A 24,141-nucleotide genomic window follows, 5' to 3' on the forward strand; every position below is an offset into this window, starting at 1 on the left:
GTGGCTGGGGACAGTTTCCACCGCGGATCCAGACCTGCGGAGTCATGGGGAGGTGACTGATTCCCGTGGTGGACGGGGAATACGACTCATGCTAAGGGGGTCTTCTCTGCAGGTCTTTTTGGGAGGGCTGTGCTTCCCTACAGCGTCACCCCTGCCTCAAGTGCCTCCCATATCGAACTGGTTTCAGAATATGCTGGCGTGGTTGTTATTTGGTGAAATGTTCAATTACAGTTGTTGCTTTAACTTTCCCTTCGCCAGCTGGGAACGTTTGAGGAGGGCTTTCTGAGCGCTGTCTCCCTTCTCAGTCTTGGAAGGACTTTAATTACTCATGTTCTACCTCTGCCTTACTGTTGTTGTCATTTTTAACAGTGTGGTGAAGATCCTGCTTGCAGCTAATGCAGATCCAAACCTTGGAGATGATTTCAGCAGCGTGTACGAGACTGCCAAGGAAAAAGGCCTCCATTCTTTAGAAGGTAATATTGATTGTGTGCAGCTACCTGCATTTGCTTTTCAGGTCCCAAAATTTTGTTTCCTGGCTTTGAAATGGAAATTTGACCTCGTTTGGGTTTTTTAGAGCTAGCTTCAGCTCGCATTTAAATGCAGAGTAACTGATGGTACATGGGTGAGCGTACGTCTGAAGATGAGAGAAAACATTCTGTAGATGCTTATGAGAAGCAATCCTTCAACGTCCTAGAGATAGCCCGTTTTTATATAGCCGGAACATAACCCACAGTTGTAGATAGGAGCGTCAGCCCGTTGACCCACGTGCTGGGGAAGGAGAAGGGTTCAAAGCAGTGTATTCCACCAGTAGCCTCACTCCAGATCTTACAAGTAGATATAAAACGAAGAGAGACTTGTCCAACTGAAATAAAGCTGACTGATGCAACCGGTTGCGATGACTGCTGCTGGGTTTGGGGCGGGCGTTAATGCTAGCTTTCAGCCCTTGAAGGCTTTGCATGAAAACGAGGAAATTTTCTGCAGCGTCATTTCATCTTGTTAGGATTTTTCTTGGCCCGTGTCTCAAGTTCCAGTCTCACCCTAACGTTATCCCCATTGCTGGGACGTTGATGCAGACTTAGAATCGTAGAATTGCAGAAGGGTTTGGGTTGGCAGGGACCTTTAAAGGCCATCTAGCCGACCCCCCTGCCGTGAGCAGGGACATCTTCCACTGGAGCAGGTTGCTCAGAGACCTGCTCCATTTATTCACACCAATTTAAATTTCCCAGACTGTTTCCATTTTTCATAACGATAAATGGTGGTTAAATTTTCTTGGTTTTGTGATTATCGACGGAATTTCTGGGGAGGGGATGTCTGGATTCTCAGTGCCCAGCTGTGCTTCAAAGAGACCAGCTGCACGTTTCAAGGAGGCTTCTGGTCCCCAGGCTCACAGCTCCCGGGCTGGCAGGAGCGCTGGCAGGACTTGACCCCGCTAAAACGTCCCCGGCTGTTGCCTTCCCCGTTCCAGAAGCTTCTTCCCCACCCGAGCGCTGCGCTGACCTGCCGGCCTCGGCTCGGAGCTGGCAGACCACGGTACGTGTCCCAGCCATCCCCATCACCCGGCCAGAGCTCAGCCAGCTGCCGGGACTCGCGTTCCCGGGGACTGCTGCATCCGCAGCGACTGTGTTTGTGTGCTCTGACCTTCTGCTTTGAGGCTGAACCTTTTCCTAGCTACCCTAAGGAGGAAATTGGAGGAAACCACTCCGGTTGTCCAGAGCCTCCGTTTGCCCTGCACGGTTTGCAGAGCCAAAATCCCAGGGTGACGTTCTCCATCGGTCGGTCTGTGCTGTTTGCCTCACCGCTGAGAGCTGAAAGCTGTATAAAGATCTAATGAAGGTGTAATATTTGAACCTTTCATAAAACACAGGTTGAGTTAAGAAGATGAAGCAGTGAGGGGACAGTTTTGACAGGGCGTTATTTTATTTTTAAAAGCTCTCCGCTCTCATCCCTCACCGTAACCCACCCGTGCAATAGACCTGCTCCTTGATGGAAGTGAGAACACGCATATATCAGATCGCTGTCGCAGCGAATGCAAAATGGATGAAACAACATTAAAAAATGAACAATGGAATGCCAATACATAATGCACGTACGTGGACTTTATTTAAGACAAAGTGTATCAACCAATAAAGTTAATTGTTTTTGTCTGCATTCATCCCTCTATAATGTTATATATTTTTGGGGTGAAGAAAAGATAAGGCCACTCAGGAAGAAGTTGCATTAATTCTTTGGTTGACATGTTTTATTAAAAAGAATAAATTCAGCTGCATTTTTAAAAAGAGAGGGAGAGAGAGAAACTGCCTTTGTTTTTTACTTTTTTTTTACCCATTTACATATTTCGTGTATAAATATTTTTTCATAAAAACATCCAAATCGAGAGGGTATGCTCCACAAACACTGCACAAAATATATTACAGACATTTATATGGATGGCAGGAAGGGAGACAGAGGGCTGAAAATTTCCAGGCACCCAGTGATTGATGGTAGACGAGGCTTCCCCTGACGCTTTATTGAGTTTCCGATGATTATCTCTCTCTGAGACATTTTTTACAGATGACGGCCGAGCTGTCACAACGGACCATGGGGGAAAAAACCCAACAATAATAACACTTTAATCTCTTTACTGCACTGCTCCCTAGTATCTCAGATTCATCTTCCCTGACGCACGCAGTTCATTATCCTGCTCCTCCCTGGGTAGGAAATGACGACAAATAAGTAAATATACATACTCACCCCGTATGCTTGGAGAAAAGACCCAGGAAAGGAAAGGAGCCAGGGCATTAATTGATCTTCCTGGAGGTACTGCGGTTCATTAGCGGAGATGCTGGGCTAGGACAGCATCAGGTATTCATTACAGCGTTTTTCTCTTCTGAACTTTTCAAATCTTCTAGAAATCTGTCGGTGGCTCTTAGGAGGGAGCATGGAGACTGCGCTGCAGGGGATCCACCGTCCGGGTCCGCTTGCTTTGCCGTGACAAAGTACTAGGTGCTGAGAGCCCTGTCAAGTTCTCGGTGGCAGGGTCCCTGAACGTGGCCTTACTGAGTTTTGGTTAGATACCCATTCACCAAGGAGCTGAACGCACCGCCAGCAGCAGAATTGGGCCCGCCGGCTGGGTGGCATTCATCCAACAGGAGACAGCACGTGCCAGCCTCGCCGTCGCTTAGGCTCCGTGGTGGGGCTCCGCTTGTGGGGCTTCCTCATCCCCCGAAGTTGGGGAGAGGGGTTGCGGCCAGGCCTGGCCCTGTTGCCCGTCCCCTCCAGCTCAGCGAGAGGTGAATTAGTCTCCATTAACTCTGGAATGGGTGCGACAGCCTCCCTTTCCTCAAAAATCAGATCGAAAGTGCAGTAGCTGTCAAAACCTGCAGCCCTGAGCGATAGCATCTCCTTGTCGGTAAAAGAGCAGTGAAGATGGTGAATGCTGAAGTGAGAGAGGGATCTGCCCTCCCTTCAGACATGCGAGAGGCGTTCACGTTGCATTCCTGACTATGCAACACTTGACCTCTTTGGGGGCTTTGGCTGTCCATCTGGCCAGGCTTTAGATCGGGCTTCTCTCTGGTGTGCTGAAGGCTCTCAGGACTGGCGTTGCGAAGACGCCGTCTCTGCTCCCCTAAGTCTCCCTTCCTGCCTAATCGGCAGCCTGGTATTGTTATTTCCTTCCATACTTAAAAAGAGCCGCTCTTTTCTCCACTGTTCATTTTTGCTGATGACTAGAGTGAAGGGCTTAAAAACCGGGAGGTTTCCTAAAGCCTGACCCTGAGGCCAGCTGCAGGAGAGCATCGGTGCTGCGGACCCGTGCAGGCTGCTGGGCCCCTGGGTGCCGGAGCCCTGCCCAGACACACGGGCTGATCCGCTGGAGACTCCCAGAATTAGGAATTTTCTTGAAAGCCAAGCGATGGTGGGGCAGCGTCCTCTCCTGTCACAGCTTCCCTCGTGTTGGCTGAAGTCCCCGCTGCCTCGTAGTAATCGGTTTGAGTATCGGGAGAGTTTCTCCTGGTTTAGGAGAATATTCCCTCCCATTGTAGAAACAGCATCTCAGACTAGGTCTTCGATTAGCACCGGAGCATCAGCACCGGAGGCACTTTCACGTCTCCTGCCGCGTCTCTGAGTCTAAGCTTGCATGTGAACGTTGCAGATGTCGTTAGCTCTGTGCTCGGGGACCGGCCGGAGCTGCGCTTAGCAGAGAAGGTGTCGTGGTTTAACCCCAGCCGGCAGCTAAGCCCCACGCAGCCGCTCGCTCACTCCCCCCCACTGGGATGGGGGAGAGAATCGGGGGAGAGAATCGGAAGAGCAAAAGTAAGAAAACTCGTGGGTTGAGGTAAAGACAGTTTAATAGGGAAAGCAAAAGCCGCGCACGCAAGCAAAGCAAAGCAAGGAATTAATTCACCCCTTCCCATGGGCAGGCAGGGGTTCAGCCATCTCCAGGACAGCAGGGCTCCATCACGGGTAACGGTGACTTGGGAAGACAAACGCCATCACTCCCAACGTCCCCCCCTTCCTCCTTCTTCCCCAGCTTTATATACTGAGCATGACGCCATGTGGTATGGAATAGCCCTTTGGGCAGTTTGGATCAACTGTCCTGGCTGTGCCCCCTCCCAGCTTCTTCTGCACCCGGCAGAGCAGGGGGAGCTGAAAAGTCCTTGGCCAGTGCAGCAACAACTCTGTGTTATCAACACTGTCTTCAGCACAAATCCAAACCATAGCCCCACACCAGCCACTATAAAGAAAATTAACTCTGTCTCAGCTGAAACCAGGACAGAAAGGCGATGCCTTTAGTGCCATCCGAGAGGTGCCCTGTGCCTGGGCGGTAGCGGCACAGCCGGCTCTGCTAGCCACGGCGCGTTGCCCGAGCCTCAGCTTGCCTACGAATCTGCCACTTCCCCAGCTCCTGCCCGCGTCTGCTGTGGAAAGGGGATGGACCTAGCGAGAGCTGGGCTTGGAGCTGGAGCGGTGCTGCCTGCCCCGCGGAGAGCCTCTGCCTCTGTCCGGCGGTTTGATTTAATGCGTTCCTCCATCTTCCACCTTTGCAGTCCGAACTCTGATTTTGCACCTGATCTGGAAGATTTAGTGTTTCGGAGTGTCCGTCTCACCACACAGTCCTTCTCCTGTCCTCCTGGGAATGCCTTGGCCCAGCTCTGCTCTGGCCTGCGAGCACAAGTCGTTGGGCTTTCCCTTGTGCAGGGTATCCCTGCATTTGGCATTCAGTAGAAGGGAGCTCAAGGGAAGAAAAAATTACAATTAATCAGCTTCGGAAAGCATCAGTTTCTCTTCAAAGAAAGATCACAATTTCTAGGTCTGATTCCACACAACCTGCCAGGGCTCGGTGTAATTGCATTTGCTCAGGGGATTCCAGGCTTTCTAGTGAGTTGTAAAACGTGTTACTATGAATTATTCCCGTGCCGGTAGCGTCGAGGAATACACCTCGTGGAGCGCACTGTGCTGGTGGCTAAGGACACGCAGAGTGAGAACTCCAGATCCCAAAGAACAGCCGGTTTCCACACCAGCCCAAAGATGGCAAGCAGGTAGATAGGGACAGGAGCAGAGCTGAGTTGAGTATCATGCTCTGCAGCACCTTAACCCCTATTACTTTTCAGTTACCAAAAGAAGTATTTTTGTAAGAGTTCCTGCTTTTAAATGGCTACTACTTGACGTTTCTGGGAAGTGTGGAATAGAGGAGGCAGCTCCTGGTGGAGATGGGCACGTGAGCGATCGGAGCGGTGCGATAAGGGAGGCTGAGCATGACTCTGAGGAGATCCGCTGGGCATTCCCAGCTGGCTGCTGTCCCCCCCTCGAAACGCTCTTGTCCTTCAGCCTCTCCGGCTTTTTTCTCTTGGTTATGGCTTGTAGGTTTTGGTGCTTTGTGCTTCCAGTGGGTGCAGACTGCTGGGATCATGTTTTGGCTGGGGGAGGAAGGTGGGGTGAGGAAGCATTGAATGGTTGTTCTCTGGCCCTTCCGCACAGTAAAAGGGGGGAAAAAAAAAAAAGGCAGAAGTCTCTGTATCGCTTGCTCGTGTTGCATCCTGGTTGCACTTTGAAGGTGCAAAGAGGCTGCGGTTGGAAGAAGGCTGAGAGCTCTTCTCTTGGGCTTTCTCCAACCACCTCCTCCCCTGCCTGGGCGCTGTGAAGGCAGTCCCTGGGATTTGTGGAAACCACGTTGTCTTCATCGCCACTGCTGCTGGGGACAATAGCCACCAGAAACCCCCACCGGGGTCCTGATTGTCTCCTGGAAAAGGCAGTCAGGCCCCTAACAAGCTTCCAGACCTGTGGTGGTGGTCCGTGCTGCTGGTGCACGTTCAGGCAAGCAGTTCTTTACTTTGTCTCGGTGAGCTGAGCTTTCATTCTTCTTCCCCTGCAGTCCTTGTAACCCGGGAGGACGACTTCAACAACCGCTTGAACATCCGAGCCAATTTCAAGGGCTGCACAGCTCTACACTACGCAGTACTGGCTGATGACTACCTGACGGTCAAATTGCTGCTGGATGGAGGTGAGTTTCATAGCTCCAACAGGCTCTTGGGCCAGGAGCCCTTCTTCTGAGTAGGCCTGACCCACGGAACGGTCAGGCTCGGACAGGGCCCACACTCTTTCATTGTCAGGCTTGGATGTGATTTACTGTTTGCTTTAATCTCTTTATTTTTTAGTTTCTATATTCCTGTTCATCTCCAATGGTTTTTCTCATGTACTTCTGGCGGCCGTTCTCATCTTAATCATTGAGTCTTCCCTTCCTTCCTGCAGTTCCGTGGAGATGCATCCCCCCGTCTCTCTGTTCAGTATTTTGAACGTTTCCCTTTCGCAATGTGCACTCTACTCATCTGTCATATCCCTTATGTACCCGTGTGGGGTGGAATCGAAGAGGTGGGAATGGAACTGCTCTGGAGACAAGGCACCGGATAGGTACCGGTGCCCACATTAAATGGTTGGGGCTGTTGGTACCTGGGCGATGCAGCTCTTGTGAGAAGTGGTAGAAATTAGCTTGTGCAGTTATTGGTCCTCCCGGTTAGATCACAGACCCCTTCTTCTCATGGGTCCTGCTCTACTGTCATCTCTAGATTACAGATCCATAGATATACTTACGGTTGGACTCGATGATCTTAAGGGTCTTTTCCAAGCTAAATGATTGTATGATACTGAAGAGATGAAAATTGTTTGGATAATAGCATAGTTTGGGTTGGAAGACGTCAGGAGGTCTCTAGTCCAACCTCCCGTTCAAAGCGGGGTCAGCTGTGAGGCCAAACCAGGTAACTCGGGCCTTTAGCCAGCTGGGTCCTGAAAACCGGCAGGGATGGACACTGCCCGGCCTCTCTGGGCAACCTGTTGCCATGCTTGACTGTCTTCCTGAGGAAGAAGCTCATCAGCACCAGCGGAGGAAAAGAAGAAGATGCATTTAGCTAACAGAATAGAGATGTGCTGCCATGACAACAGTTTTTTATATTTACCCTCCTGCTGATCTTTACCAGGAGGACATTTGCATCTGTGTTACGCTGTTACCCGGAACCGGAGCCCGCTGAACGTGTATCTAGATATGCACGGTGCTGTTAAATTAGCTGCGATGCAAACTGTTCTGCAGACCGCAGAGCTAGCCAGTAGAGTTCTGCTTTCCTCCGGGTTTGTGCCCTTAGTCCCTAGCATTCCTCCTGCTTACAACAATTTCAACTCCTCTCTTCCCTGCGGGGTCACCTAGGGCACCTTTGTATGAGCAAGAAACAGCCATGTTGTGCCGGCTTTCAAGCGTGTGCTTGCCAGCAGCCTTCCGCCAAGTGCAGCGTATAGCAGCTGGAGGCTGTCAGCCTGTCCCTGCGGCGGAGGGACTCTCTAGCCTCTCTCTAACCACATGCTGATTTCTGCAAAAATTGTAGGGATGTCATAATCTTCGTGGTGTGGGCGTCTCAGGAGTTCAGGAGTTAATTCGAGGGGAGCAGGCAGGCAGATAATGGTAGGACGGGCTCACGTAAGGCTCATTCCTTAAGAAAGCTACTAAAAAGATAATGGAAAGTAGCATCCGTGAAGGCTAAACATCCCCAGAAGAGAGGAAGAAAAATAATTGTAGGAACATTGAACCTTGATACTCCTCTGTACCATATGCTTGTTATCTTTCACAAATAGAAAAATAAGAGTGAAAGCTTGAGATTCAATACCACTGAATTCCACAGTTAACTCCGGGTCAGGATTTCTCTCTGGGAGCCTGCCAGATACCAGAACCCTATCTCTTGGCCATAAATTAACCCAAAAAAAAAGGAGCCACTGAAAGAAAACCTATTGCAAATGGATTTAGCCAAGGTTCCTCGGGGACGCTTGCAGAGAAGGGAGCTGAAAAAGCAGACAGCTGCTCTGCGGGCTGTGGGAGTATGTGCACGTGGTGACTGGGAAGTCCTCAGACAAAAATATTGGCCCGTGTGCGGTCCAGCACATTTGTCTGATGCGGCAGACCTTCTCCGTGTTTGCAGCATACGCAGACACTGCACGAACACCGAGTCGGGCGCTTTCCCGGCGCATCTGACTCGCTGCACATCCACTGCCCGTGTTCGGCGGTTGCTTGTCCACGGGCGCTGGTGGCCAGAAGAAACTGCTCCAGCAGGGACCTCTGAGATCCCGCAGTCGTGGGCAGGGACGCCTGTGGGAGGAGCGGAGTGGGCTTCACCCTCTGGAGCCGTGAGTTGTGAATGCACAGACCAGGAAGGGCTTTGATGGCAAGCGCGACGGGCTCTGTGACGTTATAGAGAGCGGCAACGCGGCCGAAGTGCCGGCGTGGAGAAGTCCTCCTCGCAGCAGTGTTGTGAACAGGTCTGAGCAGAGCGAGTCTGCGGTTCTTGAGGCTGGGGAGTATCGCACGTGTGTGAACCTCAACAGCAGTGTTTTATCTCTGAAAACACCTAAAATACAGACGTGGACTAGCCGGGAGGGCAGAGAGGCAGTCCGCTGCGAAGGTGGCACAGAGGCACAGGCCACGGCAGCGGCAGGGACGTGCGTATGTTGGCCACAGCGGTCGTGAAAGAAGGCGACGGCAGAGCTGCCGGCGAGAGGCTGAGAGCTCTTTTTCCGTCTGTTGAGTTTGGGCTGGCAGCCACCCCCCCGTACCCTCTGGGGAAAAGCTGGAATAACGTTTTTTACAAAGATACCTGCTTCTCATTTCTGCCTTTGAAAGTCTCCTTGCAAGACGTGTGTGTTATTATTAGCTGATGGAAAGTACCGAGCCAGCTGCTTGGTTATCCCAAGTACAGGTAAAATATGGGTGCAAATAAGTGAAGCTGGCACTAAAGAATTTGGCCATACTGAATAAATAAGTGCAAGTAGCAAGTCCAGCTCATTTCTACAGCTGTCCCCTGCTCAGCTGTCTGCGTGCTGTTGCAACACTTAATAGAGAGGACTGTTCTTTTGGTTCAAAAGCTGTTTCTGTATCCGTACTGCAGCCACTGCCGTCTTTGTGAGTGACCGCTTCTGCTGCTCGATGCTCATAGAGAGTTCTTTGTTCGTGGCAAAGTGTCTCAGCTCAGAAGAACTCGCTTGGATCTCAGCAAAAAAGCACGTAACAATCTGTAGGACTGTGTGTGTTTGAGTACAGCTGAAGGGATTGTGTACCAAATCACAGTGGAAATTCTGGATTCAGGCAGCCATAGCGCTAAAATGTGACAATTGCTCATCACCGTTCTGTTCTTAATCCAGCCCCACGGAAATCCTGGATACAGATTCAAGAGAGTCTACACTTAAGAATGCATTTCCAAATGAAAATCGTCGTCTTGCAAAGACAGGAGCACGTCCCCGTGGTTAGACCCTGGCAATAGCAGTCTCCACCAGCACGAATCTCCGCTTGGTGCGTGATGCGGAAGGTCCTTGTAGGATCCCGAGGCTGAGTTTGCAACGTTCTTCAGGTTAATCCGTATTCTCCAGCCCATCCGCAACATCCACTTACCCTTTGCAGTCATAGTTGTGATGAAAATTTATGACGACTTACTTGCTAAATCAAATACGTCTCCCTCTTTTGTCAGGTGAATTCTTCCGAGCTGGTGGTGTTCCAGCCCACCCTTCCCTTCCCTTCCCTTCCCTTGCAGTGAGTTTTGCACGCCGCAGTTCGATTTCACGATTGGCGCCTGACACGAGGTTTTCATCGCATTGACCGGGGCTGTTCCCCTCCTCCCGGTTCGGCGCGATAACAAAGCCGTCGGTCCCTGCGTCCTTGTTAGTATAATCTGCGATGAATACATGGCTGAAGATCTCAAAGTGGAGATCGAACACCTTTCAAAGTGTGCCTGCCCCGGGCCCTTTGTGAGGATAATTTCCCCATGCCGCCTGCCATTGACATCCGCGCCTAGGATGTCTCCTGTTTGCTGACATGGAACAGGCTCCCCTCGCTCCCTCCCTTACACTTCCCTACACCTGCCTTTTTACTAACTCTCCATTTACTCTCCCGAGCACTTCCTTCGCTTGGTGCCCTGCCCTCGGGGCCAAAGCCATTAACTGCCAAGGCCCCTCTCTGCTAAAACAACTACCCCGTTGTGCGGCGCTGGGTTTTTTTTAAGGGAAGCCCCCGTGAGCTTGCCCCTCACCCCCCATCCCTGGCCTTTTGTGGCCCATTCAGTGACTCGCTTGACCCCTCCAGGACCTTATCGCCTTGTGGTCAGCATGTGTGTGCCCAGCAGACCGCGAGACGAAGTCGCTGCTCTGTTGTCCTTTCGGGCAGTTGTTGGTGACATTTCACAGTCTCCTGACCTGAGCTGACACCATAAATATCGGTGTTTATGGGAAGGAGTGGGTGGGAGCTCACGTCCACAGAGTGCACCAGTTGCTACTGCAGGCACGATCGATTCAGAGGGCTTTGTGTTTGGCTTGGAGGAAGGAAGGCAGGGTCTCCAGCTCGTTGACGACGGAAGTCTCTTCATTTTAGAGGGAGCTTTTATTATGTCAGTATTTAAATCTGCTACGCGAAATAGCCCGTATTAAAAGGTTCACCTTTCTGCCTTGCCACAGAGCTCAACCACCTTCTAGCACCCTTCTAAGTCTGATTCTGCTCCAGAACCTGTCGCTGAAATGCAGGTAGCCCGAGGAGCCCAGGCAGGCACTGATCCGTGGGGAACCGGGACGGGAGCTCAGCTCCTGCGAGCCGCAGGCCAGTCTCTGGAAGCACGGCGGGTGTGTTCCTGCCCTCCTTCCTCCTCTTCGCTCCGGACGTTTGCTGATAGTCAAAGCGAACCTCCCTGATGGCTCTTGTTGCTACCAGCCCTCTTGCCCTCCAGCAAGTCTCTGCAGGAGACTTAGGAGCGGGCTGGAGTTCAGGACTGGCTTGAATTCAAAGCCTGGCTCTCCAAGGCGTGTGGACGCAGCGATCTCAAGCCCTGCAGCGTGATGGTAAAGGCAGCAAAGCCACAACCTGCAGCACTTATATTTCCACGCGTAGAGGCCTGTCCGTTCTCACGCTGCCGGCGCTATTGCAGATGAGGGACATGGGGTGTTTTGCAGTGGAACGAGTTGTGATTCATTTTGTTTAATTTCTTGGGACATGCTTGTGTTCTTGTTTTTTGGATTCGGGGTTTTTTTTGTTTTTACTCCCATGGGACAAATACACAGCAGGGGTTTAGGTCCAAAGAATACCTGCAAGCTTCAGATTTGAGCAGCGAGTACCTGATATTACTTTATTGGGCTAATGTGGGGAGAAGAATTCAGGTTAGAAATATTCTGACGATCTCCAACCTGGCGTGGGGCTCAGAAGTGGGGCTGTGAAGAAGGGGAGACCCTGACCAGGGGAACTGAGTGGTAGGAGGCTTGAAGAAGCTTAGAAACCAGAAGAGGCTGGAGAGGTTCACCAGAAGTGGTCCCTGTGCATCTCTGAGTGGCCCCCCCTTTATTAAACCAAGCACAGTCTGCTTGCCTTCCTTGTAAAAGCCCTTTGCAGCCTGTCCAGCCCCATGCATCACGCTGTCATTGCTGTTGAGAGGTCACGCTGCTGACAGCCAGGACGTCGGCCACCACTGCCTTGTGGATAGACTTATCCAGCAAGCGTGTTCGCTTGGAAGGAGCTCACCTGGACGCTGCAGAGCTGCTCTTTTCTCTCCCCCAGTGCTCTCTCCAGCGCTCAGTTGTCTGCAGGAGACTTTGCAAGTGGTTTGCTGATGCCTCGTCTGTTGCTCAACAGTGTTTCATTGCTGGCATGTGTTCCTCTAACCGTTTCCAGCTGCTGTCTCATACTTCACGCTCTGTGAAGAATGGTGTCTTTGCCCCCGACTAAAGCAGCGAGGTCCAGATATACTCTGTAATAGTCACGAGGGACAAAGAGGAAGCTGAGGGGAGAGTTGTGTTTCCCCATCAGGGTGCTGGGGCATTGTAGAACCCCAGAGCCATGAAATCGCTGAGGTTAGCAGGGGCGTCTGGAGACCACCTAGTCCAACCCCCGGCTCAAAGCAGGGTCACCTGGAGCAGGTTGCCAGGACTATGGTTGGGGTTTGAGTATCTCCAAGGATGGAGACTCCACAGCCTCTCCAGGCGGCCTCTTCCAGTGCTCAAGATCTGTTATGGTAAAGTTTTTTTCTTATGTTTTGAACGGAATTCCTTGCGTGTGCTTGTGCCCGTTGCCTCTTGTCCTGTCACTGGGCACCACTAGAAAGAGCCCGGCTCCATCTTCTTCATCCTCTCCCATCAGGTATTTATACACATTGATAAGATCCCCCTGAGCTTTCTCTTCTCCAGGCTGAACAGTCCCAGCTCCCTCAGCCTCTCCTCATCTGAGAGGTGCGCCAGTCCTTCATCGTCTTCTTGGCCCTTCGCTGGACTCACTCCAGTAAGTCCATGGCTTTCTTGACCTGGGGAGTGCAGAACTGGACACCAGATGTGTCTCCCCAGTGCTGAGCAGAGGGGCAGGATCCCCTCCCTCGACCTGCTGGCAGCCGTCCTCCTAACGCAGCCCAAGACACCGCTGGCCTTCTTTGCTGCAAGGACACCTTTTTGGCTCGTGGTCAGCTTGGTGCCCACCAGGACCTCCTCTGCCAAGCTGCTTTCCAGCCGGTGGCCTTTCCAGCCTGTGCTGGTGCCTGGGCTTGTTCCTCCCCAGGGGCAGGGCTTTGCAATTCCCCTTGCTGAACTTCATGAGGTTTTTGTTCACCCATTTCTCCAGCCTGTCAAGGTCCCTCTGGATGGCAGCACAACCCTCTGGCGTATCAGCCGCTCCTCCCAGTTTTGTATCTCCTGCCATGGGGCTCTGCCCCATCATCAGGGTCATTAACGAAGCTGTTAGACAGCTTCAGCATCAGTATTAGCCCCCTGCGGTACCCCACAGGCCTCCGCTGTCTTTCTGCTGCTCGTCGTGACCCTTTGAGCCTGGCCAATGAGCCAGTTTTCGATCCCACTTCACTGTCCACTTACCTAGCCTGCATTTTATCTGCTTGTCTATGAAGATGTTATGGGAGATGGTGTTGAAAGCCCTACTAAATTCGAGATAAACAACATCCGCTGCTGTTCCCTTCATAAATCCATGCTGACTACTCCCAGTCACCTTCTTGTCCTTCGTATGTTAGGAAAGGGTTTCCAGGATGAGTTGTTCCATCACCTTCCCAGGAGTCAAGGTGCCGCTGAGCGGTCTGTAGTCCTCTGGATCCTCCTTCTTGTCCTTCTTGAAGGCAGCCATGACATTTGCTTTCTTCCCGTCCCCAGGGGCCTCTCCCCATCACCATGACCCTTTAAACCATCGTCAAGAGTGGCCTCACAGCAACATTGCTCAGGTCCCTCAGAACTTGTGGGTGCTTCTCTAAATGTTCCCTGCCCTCGTCGTCCTCCACTGAGGATGAGTATTCCTTGCTCCAGATGTTCCCACTGGAGCCCACACCCCTGCGGTCGGGGAGACCCCAGGTCCTGCCCTGTGCCCTGGGTGAGGCTCAGCAGGGCTGCGTGGGAAGGGGAGCAGCCTGGGGAAACCTCGTGAGCTTCAAACCTAGGGACAGCACCGCTGCTGAGGGATTTGCCCTGCAGGGAGATGTCCCACCTCCCAGCGTGGGACGCTTTGCCTTTCACAGCCTTGTGCCGGGAAGAGTTGTCGTGGCTGTGGTACCACTGTAATCGATTAAAGTTACGCTAAACAAAGCACGGAAGACAATGCCGCAGAGACCCGTCTTGTTCTTGGGCTAGAGCTTATGAAGTGCAAAATCAGAATATTGTGACCGCTCCCTCCCATACACACCTGAGAAACTTGAGCACGGAAAGAAGCGTAGAAGCGAGGTTTCCTTGGCGCGTAACAGCTCAGCTGCCATTTTTCTCGGGTATGGAATCGCTTTTCCGAGCGCTTTTCCACGGCGTGTTTTGTGTGCGTGTCCATGTAGCGAGGGGTTGGCTGAACTGCCAGCCGCTGCTGTGTGAGAATGCACGGCTTTGCTGATGGCCGGGGGTAGGTGGGGTCTTACATCTCATGTCTTTGCTTAAAAGCAGAGCAACTGCCTCCTGCAGAGACCGACCCCTCGCCCGTTGGCGGGACCTCCGCTCCCCATCCCCATCACGGGGACAGACCCGTCTCCCCGTGCCAAACCTGAGCGCCCTCATTATGTGTCTCATTCTCCCCAGCGCTCTCCGAGTCGTTGAGCGCCTTGCTTTCTACTTCCCATCTCCAGAAATCCCCTTTGCTTCCAGCTCCTCCCAGAGCCAGCGTGCAGGCTGACCAGGCTGCTCCTGCGTGGGAAATCCCTGCTCCGAAACAGCCTTTGCCTCCTTCTTCCTGCGTGGGACCCTCGCTGCGGCTCCGGCACTGGTCTCTCGTCTCATACCGGCGCTTACTTCTCATAGCAGCCTCTCCTGCCAGCTCTCTCCTCACACCAGCCTTTCTGCACCTCCCAGACCGTCAATCCCAGTCTCTCGGATTTTCACAAGTGCGCGCTTTAAAGCTGGCCTTCTGATTGTTAAAGCAGTGATGTATTTGTTATTTTTAATTGATAATCCTGATTGGGGTGCACTTGGTAAACCAATTCGGTCTTTTTTGTAGAATGTTACGTGGGTTTGAGACGAGCGCTGAGCCTGCACAGCATGTGTTTCCTACGGTGTTTTAAGTCGCAGGGACAAAACGTTCGTTTGGTGGACGCAGTACTGAAGCACTGCCTTGGCCTGAGACTGACTGCTGCAACAGCCTGAGCTCCCGGCAGCGGTTGTGGGGGGAGTGGGTTTTTTAATTCGCACGTGCCCTCACGCAACCCTATAAAGGCATTAAAAATAGCGTGGGTCTCCAGGCGTCCCAGCCCTCTGCTGTAGGCAGAGGGCATTTACAGATCTCTCTGTTCTAGATGCAGCGTGGCTGCTTGGAAGCTGCTCTATAGCCTGGTAAATACTATGCCAGTTAACAATTCTGGTTTCCTTCAAGCTGGTGGGTGAATGTCTTGGCACCACCAAGGAGCGTGCCTTTGTGTCTTGGGACATCCATTGCCATGGAAGGGGAGGGGGCGCGGACCTACAGGGCTACGTGTACGCCAGACGGTCCCACGGCGTTAGCCTTGTGCCGCTAACGCCGGGATGCTAAGGAACCGGTCAGGACGGCCTTGAATAGAGGAGCAGGCCTTCCTGGGTTGTGCCTCTCTCAATTCAGGTACTCACTGACACTCTAATATTCCTATTTTGCTTCCTGAACATGTAGTTTTAATATTAGGCTGTTAAAATGTTTCATCGTAACAGTCTCTTGGACTGGGATTGATGGTCTCGGAGGGGCAGAAAGGCTGAGAAGCTGAGGTCCCGCAGCACGTAGCCGGGGAAGCTGGGAGCGGAGCTCGGGTCTCGACTCCAGCCACGTCTCGCTGGAGCAGCCTCACCGCCCCGCCGCCCTGAGAGGCTCGAGCACGCACGCCCACGCCTCGTGCTCGAGTCTCTCTTGTAAAACGTGAGCGATCGAGTCCGCTCGGTGCACACACCTCTAATTAGAGGAGAGAGGAAGGAAAGAACATGCATTTATGAAAACATTTTAGCTGAAGCTGCAATAACCCAGACTTCTGAACTCGATTTGCCAGTAAATTTAGCACAGTACATTTGGTGGTAATGCTCCACGCTAACCTATTTGGTGCAGTATAATTGCAGATATTGTGAGGAGGATGAACGATGGGTAAATGAATTACAGAGCCGGCATTGCAAGGGATGGTCTTTTGACATCAGAAAGTGAAAGTGCTTGTGGTATTCTCGGGAAAAATCAGGTTGTAATTAGAGCTGGCTTTCTTGCGTTTGAATTCTGCGTGATACGTCTCGGAGCGTTTTCAGTTGCATCCCAGATGCAAAGGGCTCCGTTCGTGCAGGGGGAGGGTGAAGGAGATCACTAGACAGCTGTGGCCTCCCAGGTCCCCAGCAGCCGGCGTGCGGTGACACGGAGGAGATACCTTGGGCCTGATCACATCCTGCGAAGGTGACATCCTTCTTTCCCTGCCCTCAGTGGAGTCCCCAGCGTAAGCACGAGCAAAACCGGGGAAACTCCGTGAGAAGCTGAGGAAGTCGAGCTGGCAGAGGTCTGCTAGGCTGGCGGTCTCTGAACAGGAGGTCTTTCCTAACGGATGGATCCCCCAAAATTTCCAGCTAAGGTGCAGATGCAACTGTACAGTGAGTTTAAACCTACTGAATTGTTCTGCTTTGCTTGGTTCTCCGTTGAGCCCTGGAGATTGATCAGCTTGAAAGGCGCTGCCCCGGGGCCCAAGACAGTAGATGGGGCACTCGAAAAGTTCCCACGTGAGCTGGTTCCCTTCAAAAATCATTTCATTTATTCTAAAGCTACCTTGGCAGCTTTTCCTGTCTCACCCTTCATCTCTGGTGGCTCTGCCTCTGCCTTGGGATCAGCCAGGGCTTTGGCAGGATGGTGGGGCAGGTATGGCAGCGCCAGCCGACAGGACAGAGCGGCACAGGAGTGCCCTTGGTCCGTGGCACCCGTTATAAATGCACAGCGTTATAAGTGCACGGTCTGCAGGGGGCTGGGAGAACGTGCGTGTTTGTCTTGAAAGCCGGTGGTGTTGCAACTCGCTTTGGGGAAATGAAAACCCCAGGCTGCTCTGTCTTCACTGGGGTTTTTTGCCTCACATTAGCTTGAGTTAGGAACCTCTTTGTCTTGTGAAGAACAAGGCTGTAACTCAGTCCTCGTGAGCAAAACCAGGCCAGGGTGAAATCATAACTCTGCCTTTGCTGTCCGGGATGCTGCAGGCATGCAAGTGGTAAGCGCTCGTGCCGGGGGAGCATCCCTGCTCCCGCAGATCCCTTATTGCCCAGGCCCCGGCGTCGGAGGGAGCGCGGCTGAGTCCTCCCCTGAGCTCCTGCCAGCGCTTCAGAGGACACCGAGCCCTTCCTCAGCCCGAGGCGGCAGCGGGGTGTCAGGGTCCGTGTTTTCAGGGAGCCACGCGCGTGGCAGCTGCCCCCGGGTGCTCTGTCCTGGAGGTTTGCTCCGGGTCTGGCGCCTGCCATAACGCATCCATCCCAGGGCAGCTGTTGTGCGGGAGCGCCTGAAATCCCCTCTCCCTCTCCGTGCTCATATTTACAAGGGAATGTGATAAATTCAGTATTGATTCCTTCTGTTGCACTGTAAATTTTGCAAAAGATGATTAAATAGTGCAATAGAGTCTGCAAGCACCGTGGCTCAATAAGTTCTGGGCCAGCGTATCGACCCCCTCCATCCGAAGGCAGCAAGTTCCACTCCCAGCCGCGCCAGACCAGTAATTAAAATCCTGTGAGACTGGGATTTAGAAACCAATCATATCACAGCGTCGAAGCGTCTAACGTCCCACCGTGGCGAGAGCAATAAGCGTATAAGTGCAAGCACATTTATGTCCGTGTCGGAGTGCTTAAGAATAGTTTCCCCATAGGGCAGGGGAGCAAATAGATCCCTCTCTAAGTGTTTCTGGGTACAAAACTCCACAGCGACATAATGTTTGTCGTGAATTTAATAGCTCTGCACACGTGTAGATATAGAGAGAGATGAGGATTCTTTAGTTTCCCTTCCCATACTGTTACCTTACAAACAAGAATAAGGTAGATTGTTTTCACACCCAGGTATTAAGCACGCATCAAGCAACGTACACGCACGTTACGATAAAGCGAGACTGAATGGAGCAGGTAGGTCAACTTGTTTTAAAAGGCGTTGCAAAGAATAAAGGGTTTTCTGAGCCCAAAATAGAGAGTCCAAATTGCCCGAGCCTTTCTGTGCTCGGGTCCTTCCCGTGCATTGCTGGAGAAGATTGTCTTTGAAAGCAGTTTGAATTTAAGCACCTGTGCAAGTTGAAAGCAGCTTGAGATAAGACTTGGCTAATATTCGTAACGTCTGGAGGGAAGCCTGTATCTCCTCAGATACGTCAAGTCTTGTGCACGGAGTGCAAGAACTCGCAAACCTGGCTCCCCTTCTTCATCCTCATCGTCAGGTCTGCATCTGAGCGGTACGTGCGGTGCCGTGTAAGGCACAGGGGACCAGCAGCGATCACGGTGATCCCTTCACCAGCTGCCCTGGTCCACAGGGCTGCAGGAGGGAGGCTGCCGGGCCGGGCCGTGCCGTGCCGGGCCGTGCTGTGCCATGCCAGGCGTGCACCAGCAGCAGGACCCTTGCTCAAAGTAGCACTGCTGGAGGGCACACTTCTCCGCTGGAGCTCTCGGAAGGCAGATCCAAAATAACGTATTTCTATTTAACACACACGTTAATTTATTTTTTTCTCCTTCTGTTGCAACCTTCCCATTTGCCATGCGTGTGAACTGGTTTATGCATTCGAAGGGAAATACGGTCCTCTACTGTTATTTTTCTGGAGGGCAGGTTCTGGTTGGGATTGTACCTGTGCGCCGGACATACCTCTGCAGAGCGCTTTATTTTCCCGAGTTCCACTGGGGCCACTGAAAGCAAATTTGATCATTTTGTTGTATTTTGTAATTTTATGCTGAGGTGAAAAATCTATGGGCAAGAGTCGACCCATAAAGAAGGGCAACAGCCCTCGTCCCAGCGCCGAACAGTGTAAAAGAGAGCAAGAAACTGTGAAGGGCTCGTTCCGAGTTCTGCAGTTCGTACCCTGAGGTGTACGATGCTGCAGCACGTGGTGCTGAGGCCGCCGAAACGCCTCCAGGACACGACCTGCCTGGATAAATACATAAATAGATAAGCGTTGGGCTGAGTTTCAGGAGAGCTGGGGTGCTGTTCTAGATATTCTAGGCTGATCTGGGCTCGCGGTTCTAGATATTCCTCTCTTTCTTCCATCCTTTATCGTTTCCCTCTGCCCAGCAAGCTCCTCGAGGCAGGTCTCTTACTGCTGGCGCCAAAGGACGCAGCGACGCAGGGCTTAGCGCCGCGTCCGACCACGTCCCTGCACCTCCGAGAGCAGCCGGGAGCAGCGCTTAGGAGGAAAACTCAGAGCAGGACAAATGTCCGGCGTTTTCTCCTTTCTGAACTAATTCCCACTTCGATTCAGCAGAAAGTTAATGTTTTCATAGAACTGTTCGTGGCAGCTCCAACGCCTCACGCCCCATTTCCCGGTGAGAGGTGGCTCGGTGCCTGCCACTTGTATGGAATTCAGATGGATTTTTCCATGCGCGCAGTGGTTTACATGTATTATCTAAGTTGAATTTCGCTTGCCAGCTCATCGCTGTCGCTCAAATGGCTCGGAATAAATTAGTATCGGTAGTCATCCTTGTCGTGTCGGTATTGGCCCTCACTCCGGTCGCCCGCAGAAGGTCTGGCATCAGCAGAGATCCCTTGGATGCCCTTGGACAACTTTCTTCCCCTGTGGACACCGACGGCTCCTTTAAATCCTTTGTTTTCAGTGTTTAAGTCGTTATTTATCCGTGAGGAGCCTTTTTTATGTAACAGCTTGCTTCTTAGGCGAGGAACTCCGAGGTTCTTGGACAGCAGAGGTGCATCCGCACCGAGCAGATCCCGGTTTCCACCCGACCGGAGGCACTGCCCCCGCCTCGGGAAGGCAAGGCTTTCTGCCCAAAAAATTGCGCTGACTTTTCCTCTTACGTGTTTTCCCCACGTGTCTGCTGCTGTGTTTCCTTGCGTGAGCGTTTTTTACAGATTGGCGTCACGTTTGCTGCCTTCCGCCCTCGTCCCGTAGGGGATGTGACAAGCCGTCGAGTCGTTAGCGCTGGTGGATAATTTGGTCTTTCGGCTCCTTCTGAACTCCTCAGTGAAAAGTCTCTGGGCCCGGCAATTTGTTAACACTCGGTAATGTTTTAAAACCGTTTCTGCTCACTCTTCAACCTGAGGCGGTTCCTGCGGCGTGGCCCCGTACGAGGTTTGGTGTGGGAGCCTTTCGGTGGCAACCGCGGATGCAGAGTGCAGTTAGCCGATCCTCGCATCTTCTCGAGCCCTCCTGCTTCACCCTGGGCACCTCTGGAAACTCACCCCCTCGGGCTGGCTTCCAGCTTCCGACGGGGCTAAAAAGAGGTTCTAGTTTTCATTCCTGAAGCGAGGGCTTCTTTTAAATCCTTTTTGACCTGTGGTTTTTTCCACTTCACTTGCCAGAGCAAATGCTCCCTTGTGTTTTCCTCATCTGGACGCAGCTTCCAGGCTTCGAAGGGTGGGGGTGGTTTATTCTTAAGATCCTAACTTTTCTCATTATAAAGACTTTTTAGTAAATAGCATGGCTTTCTTTAGCCTTTACCATCCATTTCTGAAAGTTTTCTGCTGGTGGGCTGCCGCTTTATTTCTAGCAAGGTTCTTGTGCTCCTCTTTTGGAACAAAGCTCCTTGGCAATGGATTCTTCGTCGGGTTTTGCTCGTAATGAAGTTCAGCAGCAGCGTGTGTCCCTGCTGCGGCGCGGTGCTTAGGAGCTAAGTTTTGGAGAAAGTCGTTTGCTCTGTCCAAGACTGGATTAAGGCTTGCTTCTTGTCCCGTGAGCTTTCTGACGAGTTGCTTCAGGAAGCGCCTCTTAGTCCCCGGTTCTTACCAATTTATCGATTTATTAGCATCGTGCTTTTCGCCCTTGCAGTCTCTGCAGTTTTTCTGAGCACGTCGTGCCCTTCAGTCTCTCAGAGGTGTGATCCTAGCACTGGATTTTCCCTGCTCGGTCAGGACATTTCATTCCATGTTACTGGCAGGTACAATCAACTTATCTTCTTTTTGTTTCCAGTCTTTAATACCTAACATCACTGCTCCACCCCTGGGACTTGTTCCTTCACTGCAATACAGTTTATACGCTGGCATTAAGGCATCCTGCTGTTATCGGTCTCCTCTGACGCCTCCGCTCCAGCTTGCACGTCCTGGTTTTGGACTTTGCCGCTGCCGTCTGTCAGAAGCACGCGCAGATTCGTTCTCAGCCTGGTTCACGAGGTTTGTGAGCACTGGTTAAGCTGGAGGACCTCTCCTTGTTCTTTCTTACCTGCCCTTGTCAGCCTCTGCCCGTCATCTCGGGAGCTGGGGATGTTTCTGGTTTAGAGGATCCCTCCTTTCCACGTAGACTCTCTCTACTCCAGAAACGTCTAGTTCTTAATTAAGTCTGAATCCTTCCTTCCTCCATCACTTTTTCAACTGTGTATTGAGGCACCGTCTCTCCGTTTGGTCATGCACGTGTTAAAATTTATTACAAACCATGCACAGCTGTAGTAGTGACCGAGTAAATACATTGAGAACAAATCCTCGAGAGATGGACAAGCTGCCGGCGTGGTCGGTTGGGACAAAGTGTATTTTTAATGCCGTCGGATGCAAAGTTGTGCTCGTCGGGAGAGGAGTGCGGAGTGGTACCGACCCTTGGAAAGGGGAGGCTCTGGAAAGGGTGTGGAGTCGCAGCCGGGTAAGCCGGAGCAGGAGGAAGCGCTGAGAGCTGAACCACAGCAAAATGAGCCGCTCCTAGGCTGTATTAACAGGGGAGCAGTCAGAGGGCGAGAGGGTTTTTAGGAAGGAGAGGGAAGGAGAGGCAGGACGAGAACGAATGCACGGTGCTGGACAAAGTCATACTGGAAAGGCTTCCTGTGCTTTAAGAGTGCGGGTGGACCAAGGGAGCACAGCTCCTGTTCCCCAAAAGCTCCCGGGTGCGGCTGCTGCCATCCCGGGGCCGTGCGTTAACCGGCCCTCGTTGTGATGGCGCTGAGCCGCGTTCCAATAACGTGATATTCTGCGCTGCCCGCGATATGGCACCCGCCGTGCCTGCTGGCCTCGGCCACCGGGAAACCAGGAGGGAGAACGGCATTTCACAGCCGTCTTCATCTGCACGTGTGGTTCTCCTGATGGAGTGTTTATGCCAGGCGAAAAGAACGTTCCTTCATGTGGGTTCTCGTTAAAGCGATGCTTCGTTCGGTGGCAGAAGGAAAGGGTTCGAGGAACTGCCTAGAAGTAAACGTTGCAAATCCTGCCGAACTGTGTGGTATCGCCGCATTCAGGCACAGCAGCACGCTTGGGAATCATTTCCTAAATCTTTTTTGCACCCTGTGCTTAGTGTTTGTGGTGTCGTTGCGTCGTACAGCGCTAACATTTTTAACGAGGGTCTTACGAATCGCTAACGAGCGGTTCTCGTCGTGCGGTGCGACGTATCTGCAGGTACCTTCTCAGCTATATTTGTAGTCCCCTCAAAGAGGGACTGCACGCGTGGACGTGCGTCCGTATACAAGGCCTTCTACTTCCACCCGCTACCTTTGAAAAGTGTGCTCTGGCTCTTCCCGTGACGAGATTTGAGGGTATTCCCAGGGGAGCGTCTGTTCACGTTGAAATTCAAGCGCTCGGGAAGATTCGTTCGACGTAGGAGCAGGGGCAGGTCCTCAGCAAGAGCCGAAGTCATTGCCCAGCGAGGGGAGCCGTGCCCTGGGATGTGTCTCTTGTATTTACGGAAACATCGGGCAGGGAAAGGGTGGTAGGATCACTGGCTGGGGTGGCTACTTTCCTTTTAATGTCGTGTGTTAAAAGCTGCTTGCGAAATACGTGTCTTATTGATTTAAAAACAGGTTTACGTTACTGGAAAAAGGGGTGATCATGCTAATTCAATCACCGAAGACTCAGGAGGACAGAAGTCTTTTTATATTACTTTAACTAGCCATGTGGAGCAATAATAATGTCATTCCTTGTCAAAGCTGATGGCTGATGACATCGTGTAATCCCCAGCAGGTAGTAGGGGCTGCTTCCTCCCGGTGAATCCCAGACTATGGGATGTTTGAACAGGGCCACGGAGAGGTGTAACTGCAGGGGCAGATTGCGTTCAGAGCACCGGAGTTGTGCGGTTCGTCCCGGTGCTTGTCTGCCGCTCGGAGCTTCCCCGGCTCAGGCTGACAGCCGCTCTCTGTGCCCACCTCCAGCATCCTCAGCAGCATACCCACTGTGGGCTTGGGGATTTCCCGGCTCTTCTTTCTGGGATTTAGTCTGCTTCGCCAGAAGAATTACTTTATTTCTTTATTCCTCCCAGGGGAAACTGTGGATTGGGGCTGCTGCAGGGAGAGGGGTGCTCCCCGAATCCCCTCCGGCGTGCTGGAGCACGGGGTGGGCAAGCGGGGCTGTGATGCGTCCAAGGCGGTGGTTTTGGCAGAAGGGGTGCTCAGGGAGCCTGCTGAAAGATCTTGGGGTTCTCCTCGGTGCGGGACAGGGCGATGAAGCCTGCACCGTGCCGTGAAGAGCAGGGATAAGTGCCCCGGAGGTCCATGACCTGAATACTGTCCATCCCAGCCGCCGGCTGGCTGGCTGCCGTGTCCGCGCCCTGCCTCTACCTGTCCCCTTCCACTCGGGAGAGGCTCAGAGCTGGGGCTGAGCCTGGGTTTGCGCTGTGGCCAGGGCTCGGTCCATGCCGACGTGTCAGCGTAGGCTCTGCAGCCCTCCTCACCAGGAAGGGTCTGGTGAGGACCTGAACGAGTGGAGGGACCTCGAGGAACCCTTGCTGAAATGACTTCCTGATGACTAGACAACTGCTGTAAAGAGAAGTTTGCAAGATCAGTCCCTGGTCGACAACCTGGTGTAAGAAGTTAGCATCTCTGCTGCTGGGAGACTGGAGGTGGCTTTATACTGGGGAGAGTGGCTTTCGGTGGCTTTCTTGACTGAAGCTGTGCTGTCTTCTGCACCGGAGACTCGCCCAAGCGCTTGGTTGCCACTGTCACCGTATCATATCTTCAGGACCCAAGCGAAGGAAGACAACACGACGTCGAACATTTTGGCGTCTTGTCTACCATCCAGGTCACCGCTTCTGTCCGGCTTCTTTGCAGACAGGACCTTCGGAGCGGCAGCAGGACGGAGACCATCTGGTGCTGGTCCATAGCAGCTGCGTCCTCTGTGTCCCTCTG

At 52.4% G+C, this 24,141-nt stretch overlaps 1 protein-coding gene across 3 annotated transcripts in view; it reads left to right on the plus strand.

The window, feature by feature from the left end:
• The window catches only part of CLPB (ClpB family mitochondrial disaggregase), a 93,222-nt gene that overhangs the window by 31,124 nt on the left and 37,957 nt on the right, over positions 1-24,141 (plus strand). For all 3 annotated transcript variants that reach the window (XM_075491382.1, XM_075491379.1, XM_075491381.1), the window contains 2 exons: positions 370-473; positions 6,350-6,478. In XM_075491382.1, the coding sequence (XP_075347497.1) occupies positions 370-473; positions 6,350-6,478 (233 nt within the window). The remainder of the gene's footprint in view (positions 1-369; positions 474-6,349; positions 6,479-24,141) is intronic.

Source organism: Mycteria americana, chromosome 1 (assembly GCF_035582795.1).
Source record: "Mycteria americana isolate JAX WOST 10 ecotype Jacksonville Zoo and Gardens chromosome 1, USCA_MyAme_1.0, whole genome shotgun sequence".
Lineage (NCBI taxonomy): Eukaryota > Metazoa > Chordata > Aves > Ciconiiformes > Ciconiidae > Mycteria > Mycteria americana.